The sequence below is a fragment of the Mobula birostris genome, unplaced genomic scaffold (genome assembly GCF_030028105.1).
Source record: "Mobula birostris isolate sMobBir1 unplaced genomic scaffold, sMobBir1.hap1 scaffold_287, whole genome shotgun sequence".
Taxonomy (NCBI): Eukaryota; Metazoa; Chordata; class Chondrichthyes; order Myliobatiformes; family Myliobatidae; genus Mobula; species Mobula birostris.
Genome location: NW_027275927.1, coordinates 547,597 through 556,807, shown reverse-complemented (window position 1 = coordinate 556,807; position 9,211 = coordinate 547,597). Strand labels below are relative to the sequence as shown.

The 9,211-nt window shown below is 44.7% G+C and overlaps 1 protein-coding gene across 1 annotated transcript; it reads right to left on the bottom strand.

The window, feature by feature from the left end:
- Nucleotides 1–543: 543 nt before the first annotated feature.
- Nucleotides 544–7,110, bottom strand: cnih4 (cornichon family member 4). The gene is made up of 5 exons (XM_072250355.1): nt 7,023–7,110; nt 6,287–6,355; nt 1,721–1,833; nt 1,341–1,481; nt 544–847 (listed from the first exon to the last, which is right to left on the bottom strand). Exons 1-5 carry the CDS (start codon nt 7,089–7,091, stop codon nt 820–822), a joined length of 420 nt encoding a protein of 139 aa, XP_072106456.1. The 5' UTR covers nt 7,092–7,110; the 3' UTR covers nt 544–819.
- Nucleotides 7,111–9,211: the final 2,101 nt, after the last annotated feature.

The following is a 9,211-nucleotide window of genomic DNA, read 5'->3' as shown; positions in this document are numbered from 1 at the left end:
TTCTTACCATTCCCATTCCCACTCCCACCTTCTCACTTGGATTGACCTATCAACTACCAACTCTTGCTGTTCCTTTCCCCACCTTTTTATACTGGCTCTCTTCTATCTCTTTCCAGACCTGATGAAGGATCTCAACATGAAACGTCAGTGAGCCATTTCCCTTCCACTGATGCTGCTGAGTACCTTCAGCTGCTTTGTGTGTTGCTTCAGAAAGAATTTTAATGGGATTGTCATTTGAAGGAAGATTAAGTAGACTGAAAGAACAAGAAATTACCTTCCTGAAAATATAGATTGAGGGAGTTTGGACCTACAGGAAAACTTAGACCAGGACTCATTGTACTACAATAACATGTCAGTTTTTAATGCCAAGTTAAGAGGTGCTATTTCTCTCAAAAGGAATCCTCTACTCCCAGAAAACCATTGCATCGCGTAGATAAAATGAAGGGTAACTGAGTAGGGAAATGGAACTGAGGCATTAACAGTCTCTTTGGACATGACCTTACTGAGTGATCTAGGTAGGAGCCAGAAGGAACTTGATCTCAGCTATCCCTTCCTACCAGAGTAGTACCAACGCTGGCTGCAGTCAGCACCACAGTTGGTACTGAGGGTCACTACAAACTGCAGACTCCACGAACAGTCAAAGTCATACATTTAAACTGTAACTTTATTGTTTAAAAAAAGATAATCTCAACACACATTTCAGTCAGGTCCAAAATATAAACTGCATATGACGTAACCTCCAACTTCCAGTCAAAGTGAGAGCCCGGTCCCGGATCTGAACTTGAAACTTGTGACTATCCACACCTTCTGTCAAGGCACTCAATCATTGATCAATGCCAGGATCATACTGTTGATGGAAGAGAAGGATTTGGTGTGGGATAGAGTCACTCAGACATAATTACCATACTTCCCTTAGCCAAAACTCCCTCTTATTTTAAGTGATACTAAGCCCTATTAATCCCTTTCTGTATGTAGGATCTCCCCTTGGTTCTTGGACCCTTTTCTGTCCCCCATCATCACTCATACATCCTTATTACCCTCATGACTACTATAACGCCCAAACCTGCTGTAAATCCCAAAAATCTCCTTCCATCTGGCCTCTACCCCTCCAACTCACTCACCACCTCCCTTCTCACCCAATATAAGCCAACTCCAGTTCAGAGCCAATAAAAATCCTTCCCCTCCCCAGGCCTGAATAATCTATCTTTACCCCACCCCACGCCTAGCAGAGCTCCTTCCCTCACTCCTCCCTAGAACTCATGACAGAATCTTGCTACATTCCTCACTCGCGGGTTTCATGATGCCCCCTTCCCCCAACCGGAAAGCTGTGCTCTGCTCACCTGTACAGGTAAATGAAAAAACAGAGCAGGTGGAAGCCAAGTTTGATCATGGCTTCCTTCATGTGGGTCTTGAGTAGGCCTCGATTGTGTATCTCAGTTGGGTCAAAGACCCCCACATTTCCAGAGGGGACAGAGAAGTACCTGTGGGAGAGTCAGAACATATCAGCCTCAGAAGACTGCACTCATCGTGCCTAAGCTCAATCCAACAAAGACCCACAATCAGTGCTCCTTCCATGGTGCTCTGACCCATGAGCTTAGACATGGGTTCACATCTGTCCTAAGCCACAACCTCTGCACCAGATGTGCAAGGAAGCCCACCTGCTCAACCCCTTCCCCCCAACCTTGCTATTAGGTCCATCCACTCCACGATGCCAACTGACCTGTAGAAGTTCCAGGCAGCGATGGGTAAGTTGAGCAGCAGGATAAACCAGTGCATCGAGATCAGCATCAACATCGTGACAGCACTGTGGCCAATCAGTTCCGGTAACACCCACTGTGGAGAGAAGGGTCACGACCATGGTCAGGACTGCTCTGACACCCCAGCCCAGCCCAGCCCAGCCCCAACCACAGCAGGCTGCTGGGAGGCAGTTAGCAACCTCATCAGTGGGTGTGCAGTCTTGCTGAGCAATGGGGGAAGATTCCAATACCCACACCCTGCCCCCTCCTCTAGCCTCCTAACCTGTCCTTCCCCAGTGGGCTTGTACAACCAGTGAGAGGGAGCAATAGTTGATATAGGTCTGCAGATACCATGTGCCGGTGGTGAAGAAGGCTTATTGCATGCTGGCCTTCATCAATCAGGGCACTGAGTAAAGAAGTTAGGGAGGCCATGTTGTAGTTGTACAAGTCTTTGGTGAGGCTGGATTTAGAGTACTGTGTTTGATTTAGGTCAGTCTGCTTATAATGTATCATTTCTTAACGTATGCATTACTAAATGACAATAAAAGAGGACGTGTCCTCATAATCATAATATAGGAAAATTGCCGCTACCCTGGAAAGAGTGCAAGGGTGTTGCCAGGACTGAAGGGACTGAGTTGTGAGGAGAGGCTGTGACCTTTTTCATTGAAGCTTAGTATAGGAGAATGAGGGGTGATCTTGTAGCGGTGAATAAAATTAGGAGGGATACAGACAGGGGAATGCACCCAGTCTTTTACCACAGGTACAGGGAATCAAGAACTTGAGGGCATAGGGTGAGCGGGGAGAGATTTAATAGAAACTTGGAGTAACAGTTTCACCCAGAGACAAGTCAGTATCTGCAATGAGCTGCCAAAGAGTTGTTGAGGCAAATACATTTATCAATATTTAAAAGGTACTTAGATTGGAAAGGTTTAGAGAAACATGGCCAAATAAGACTAGCTTAGATGGGAATCTAAATCAGTGTGGGCCAATTGGGTCAAAAGGCCCATTTCCATGGTGTATGATTCTAACCCACCCCAAATGACCAGGGGATTAAATTCACGGTAATCATCTGTGCAACCAGAGGACCCCCCACTTCACCATCCTCACAACCAGTCATTACTAAGTGCTTGTGTGTGGGTGGGGTGGGGGGGGAAGAGAAGGCCAAGGTGGATCTGTTGCTGATTACACTCAGTGGCCACTTTATTAGGTTCATTAATGCAAATAGCTCATCAGCCAATCATGTGGCAGCAACTCAATGCATAAAAGCACACAGGCATGGTCAAAAGATGCAGTTGCTGGTGAGTTGACCACAGGGTTACACCGTCGAGTCTATTGGTTGGCAAATGAGAGGTGAATTGTGGAGCACCGAGCCTGCACGTTGCGGGCAGCAAGGAATGGAGGGTGACAATGTCGCTTGTTTTCATCAACGATTCGAGCCAGACCAGAGTGCCGATTGTGGGCAGAACTGCTGAAGAAGAGATGAGTAGGGAGGCCACAACTGCTGAGTTGATAAAGAGAATATCCCGCAGGATTAACTGCTGGTTGACGGATAGTGGAAGTGAGTTCGAGTTGGACGTTGGGGAGAAAGAGGAATGAAGTGGAAAGAATAAGAAAAGAGGTATGAGATGTCAAACTCTAAGGAGTTAGGGGACAAACAAAATAGGATAGCAAAACAACGGAAAGAAGTTGAGATTAAAGCAATTATAAAACTGAGCGAAGATGGAGCATCTTTTGGTGAATGGAACTCGATTCATTTGACAAGGATAATCAACAGACTTACAGGTGAAGTCAAAAGTGCAAAGATTTTATGAAATAGATCGCTATTAGTGATTTGTCGGGATAGTGTTCAACAAGGCAAACTGATAAGATTAAACAAAATATATGGCAAAAAAGTACAATGCTCCATACCCAACAACAGAAAGTGGACTAGAGGAGTTATTTCAGGGATACCGACAAAAGTTAATGGATGAGATTAAACAGAACATAAAAGGAACAAAAATTATTAAGGCCAAACGTTTGAAAGCTACAAAAAAACGAGAAAAAGTGTGAAAGTTTATCGGTTATGATTAACTTTGATGAAGAGAGATTGCTGACTGAAGTTTATTTAGGGTATGTTATGAGGTCAGAATATATATATATACCACTGCCTTTACGATGCTTTAAATGTCAGAAATTCGGGCACATTGCTGCGGTCTGCAGAGGGAAACAAAGATGTGGAAGATGCGCTGGAGAACATGAATATGGGAAATGTGAGGTGGGAGCTAGGCCGAAATGCTGCAACTTCAGTGAGGAACAGTGCAGCTTATCAAGGGTGCAATATTAGAAAGAAGCTGAGATACAATATGTAAAAGTAACTCAAGGGATCAGTTACGTAGAGGCAGTGAAAGCATTTGCTGGAAAAGAGAAGACTATCAAGCAAACAAATACAGGGAATAATAAACTGGTGAATTGTGAGGGCTGTAATATGATAAATAAGGATACACTACTTATGAGTAAGAAGGATTTCGTACTGTTTATGGTAGATGCAATTAACTGTTCAGCGCAAATAGACAAAAGAACCGAAAAAAATTAAAATTATAATCAAGTCTGCAGAAAAATATCTTGGTATTACAGGGCTTAGGTGGGAAGCAGTCAAAGATGCACTGAATGGAGGATCAAACAGTTCACAGGCAGGAGAGGCGGGAAATTAATGGCTGTGTACACACACCCACCCACCCACCAGAATTTAAGGGGAAAACCTCAGATTTTATGTTTACAAGAAACATGGTTGAAACCCAGGGTAGATGTGCAGAACTCTGTCAACAAATAGAAGTACTCAATAAGAACAACTGTGAGTTGGAAAGAGATTGGACAAAACTGTACTGCATTTAAAGGAGACAGTTTCTGAAAAAGATGCTTGTTGTCAAAATTCAGTGACATGGAAAATAGATTAAAAATGGAGGAACTTATTCCAAAGTTACAAAAGGAAAAAGGAATTTGTTGCAAAGTGAATTATCTACATTCAGATTATAAAATGGAAACATCAAAACAACTGAGGAAAAACTTCAAGATCTCAATAAACAACTACAGGTTTTGATTTAAGAAAAGGAAAACTTGGAAATAACAGATAGACTTGGAAAACAGCAATTTTAAATGTTAATCATGCGATGATGAATATTCTCAAACAAGAAGCTTTTAGTTTTACAAATGATTCAAATGAAATTAATGTGATTTGAGGCAATGCAATTATTTGGAAACCATGTTACAGTTTATACGTGAGACTAGGTTATATTCGAGAATTTGAGTTCCTTGAAATTCTATACTTAATTATACATCCTGTGGAGGGCAGTAATACGCCTAGACGCATTTAAACTGCCGGAAATAGAAGAAGAAGAAAAGGTTCAGTTGTTCAGACCAGACATCAAAATGGGGAAGAAATGTGATGTAAGCGACTGACCATGAAATGATTGCTGGTGTCAGACGGGCTGGTTGGAGTATCTTAGAAACTACTCATCTCCCGGGATTTTCATGCACAACAGTCTCTTGAGTTTACAGAGAATGGAGTGAAAAGTAAAAAAACATAGTGAGCAGCAGGTCTGTGGGTGAAAATGGCTTGTTAATCAGGTCGGTCAGAGAATGGCCAAGCTGACAGGAAGCGGTAGTAACTCATAACCACATATTACAACAGCAATGTGCAAAAGAGCACCTCTGAACACACAAAACATCAAACCTTAAGGTGGTTAGGCGATAGCAAAAGTCCACACCAGATTCCATTCCTGTACTGTACCTAATAAAGTGGCCACTGGACATGACGAATTTGGTGAAAGTTACCAACCTGGGTTTTCAGAGGGTTTATGAGCAAGTCCCACATCAAAGACATTTAGCAAACTTCAAGGCATACAATTACCATGGATTAAGAACTAGCTAAAAGACAGAAAGCAGGCAATCGTGCTAAATAGAGACAAGAAAAGGCAGATGCAGGAATGAAAAGCAACAAAGAATCTACTGAAGAAACTCATAAAGTCGAACAGCACCTGTGGAGGGGGGGGTGTGGAGGTGAGGGATTATTGATTCGTGGGATCAAAGCCTTGTATCAGGACCGGGGGCAGACAGTAGTAGAGAGGTGAGCCAGGCCAGGAGGGGATGATGAACAGCTGGCTGAAGGAAGCAGATGGAATGGGGTGGGAGTTCGGGAGAGTGAAGGAGGAGACAGCTGCTGGAAGCTAAAGGATGGAATGGGGTGGGAGTTAGGGAGTTAGTGAAATGGGTGATAGGTGGACAGAGCCAGAAGGGAGATGGAAAGTGGTTAATGTGGTGGGGAAGGTTACAAAACTGACAGGAGCACAGGCAGGTCTGATGAAGGGTTGTGCGGGTGGAGGGAAATAATCACGAGATCAGGGTTCCCTGATACTGGAAAATTCATTCTTCACATCTAGGCTGCAAACTAGCCAAGCCTAACAATGATCTTCAAAAAGGGAACCGCAGGGAAACTAGATGTGGGAGGGTGTCAGATAGGACTAGAGGGGCGGGGACAGAGACTGCACCAACCCCAGTCTCCAGAGATTACTCACCTTGTTTAGTTTAGAGCAACAAGCTCTGGCGTTTATGTAATCACATTCCAGATCTGACAAGGTTATAATCTGAACTCTGCTCAGGAAAACCCAGAGCCCATGTAGCTTCGCTCCCAGCCCTTCTCAGGACCCCTCATCTCTGCTACCATTCATTTCCCCCATGCTCTCATTCCACATATATTATACTCACTCTTCATTTCCCCCTCTTATACCTCCCTCTCCCTCATATTTCCCTTCCTCTATCCCACTCCCTGCTTCACAAACCCTTCCCTCTTCTCTCCACAGAGGCCGTTCCCAACCCACAGCCCCTCAACATCCAGCCCCCTCCCTATCCTCAGCACCTCCAACACCAATCTCCTCCATAGCCACCCTCGTCCCCACCCAACCACTCAGCTATCCCCCACCTCCCCCAGACACACCTCCCTCCTTGCCCACCTCTCCCCAGCACCTTCTTCCCCTCCACACCTCCACCCCTCCAACACCCCATTCCTGTCCCTACATTCTCCCCCTCTACATGCCCATTCTCCTTTCATCCCCCTCCACAATCCCCTCCATCCTCCCTCAGACCCCTCCAAGCTCCCTCCTCCAGACCCCTTCCACGTCTACCCCTCTACTCCTCTTCCACATCCCGCCTCCCCACTCCCCCTCTCCATCCCTCTCTATATCCCCTTTCATTTCTCCCCTATCCCTTTACACCCTTCCTCACTCGCTTCATTCCTCCGCACCCAGAGGATACAAAATATACCGCCAAGAATATTAAGGCGCAACAATCGACCAAGGATAGAATGAATACAAGCGCCTCCATTTTCACTTCCGCCTGTGCTGCCGGGGGAGGGATTTATAATGGACACTTCCGCCTCAGGAGTCCGGAACCCTACGGCCCCAAGAGTATCTTCCGCCCCGCACACGGTGCATCCTTAATAAGGTTCACCGCCTGTCAGTTAAGTTCCGGTCTACTTTGATGCAAAATAAACAGCATTGAAAAGGAGGTGAAAATTGAAAACTGAATTCAAAATTATAGGTTATTTTATTCTTTTGAGCTCAATTTTTGGATCCTATGCATTAAATAAATACTGTACTCAACACGACAACCTGGGACGTCTCTTCTTCCCAATGCTCCAGCTGTCAATCACAGGAATAATTACCAGCTTTGCTAACCATCAACTAAGGCCGAAATCTCCTGGCCCAACAGCATCACAAGCTATAACTACTTCTCTTCAGAATAAAGTAAATAACCATCCAGTTCTTGATCCAAGCAGCACGATCCTGATCATGAATTTAATATCGCAGCACTTTTACCACCTTGAACTAAAATTGACTTTTTTTCCGTTCTCGTCACGTTCTTTCCTGTTAAAAATGATATAAGTTATGTATGTTATGTTTTTATGAATATTGTACGCCTGATACTTCGTGCTTATTTCTCATTGCACCAATACATTCATGTGTTTGTGCATGTGACAATAAACTCCATGTTGACTTTATTAACTCCTGATTTTAATCATGATAATATTTTAAAGATTCAGATAATAAACCTGATTCTGATTCTAGACTGTGCAAGACAATGAAGGGAGTTATTTCTAGTTGAGTGTGAGATGTGGTGGTGGTGGGGCTGTCTCTGAGCCCTGCGGAATTCTGGGCTGCATCCTCACCTCGCTGGTTACATGGCCATTGGAGACACAAGCTCAGGGCCGTCTGGCAACTAGGACAGAAAAGCGGGGGTAAGGGCCTAAAGGCAGCCCCATGGTCGGAGGGGCAGTACGGAGAGAGGGTCACACTGTGGGAGGGGCGGTACTGAGGGGGAGGGGCTGTAATTTCATTTCTAAAAGGGTTTATCTAACAAATTTAATATTAAACACACAGCGCATATTTTCCTCGCATGAATATAGTGATAAGTCAATTATAAGTCAATAGCATCATAACATTTTAAGTAACGTTTGGATATTAAACACAGCGCATATTTTCCTCATATGAACATATAAATAATTGCAACACACCAATATCGCTGAATCAGTGGGAGCCCTGGGCTTGTTTTCCTGCAACAAGACGGTCCCATCGAGGGGTGATGGGAGACAGCGATACTCGAACAGGGTTCCTTATGTCTAATCTATTCCGCAATTTAGTTTTTGTTGCATTCATTGCAGAAAACCCAACTTCGCAGCGATATGATGTTGGAAATGGAAGCAACATTTTCAGTGCTTTCGTGGCTATCTCAGGATATTTAGCCTTGACTTTGATCCAGAATGACAGCAGAGATGTTATATCACACATAATTTTCAGCCCGCTGTCATTTGCAAACTCAAGGAGTTGATCTTCTTCCTGTGTCATCACCCAGATGACACTCAGGTAATGACCTCACGTGCGCTCGTTCAACAGTGCGTGACAGGGAATGAGGAAAGGTGCAGCTGACTCATATCGCCAAATCATATTGTTTCCTCACGGCCCGGTGGTTGGGGACCACTCTTAGCGTGAAGGGAGACCAATCAGGATGCTCGCTCTCCCTCTCCCTCTCAAAAAAATCAATTTCCAGGATATTGTATATAATTTCCAGGCATCAGGGAGCCACTATTGATATGCAGGAGACTCCCTGAACTTCCAGGAGAGGTGGGATGCCTGGTGTCACACTGTGGGAGGGGCGGTACTGAGGGAGAGTCACACTGTGGGAGGGGCAGTACTGGGGGGGACGGGAGACACTGTGGGAGGGGCAGTACCAAGGGAGAGTCACACTGTGGAAGGGGCAGTACTGAGGGAGGGTCACACTGTGGGAGGGGCAGTTCTGAGGGAGTTTCGCAGAATTACACACAGATTAACAAGATGCCTTGAGTCTGGTTTGGGTGTAAAAAATTTCAATCATTACTTGTTTGGGAGAGAGTTTACCTTCATTACTGATCATCAACTGAGGCTGAAAGAAGGCTGTAGTTGGGAGTT

Bases quoted from the DNA above. Each gene is read 5' to 3' on its own strand.
- cnih4 (XM_072250355.1), bottom strand. From the start codon at position 7,091: ATGGAGGCGCTTGTATTCATTCTATCCTTGGTCGATTGTTGCGCCTTA. The intron at 1,834-6,286 runs GTGAGTAATCTC...TTCTCTCCACAG, and splicing joins GTTGCTCTAAACTAAACAAG to TGGGTGTTACCGGAACTGAT. The intron at 848-1,340 runs GTGAGCAGAGCA...TTCCATCAACAG, and splicing joins TTTTTCATTTACCTGTACAG to TATGATCCTGGCATTGATCA.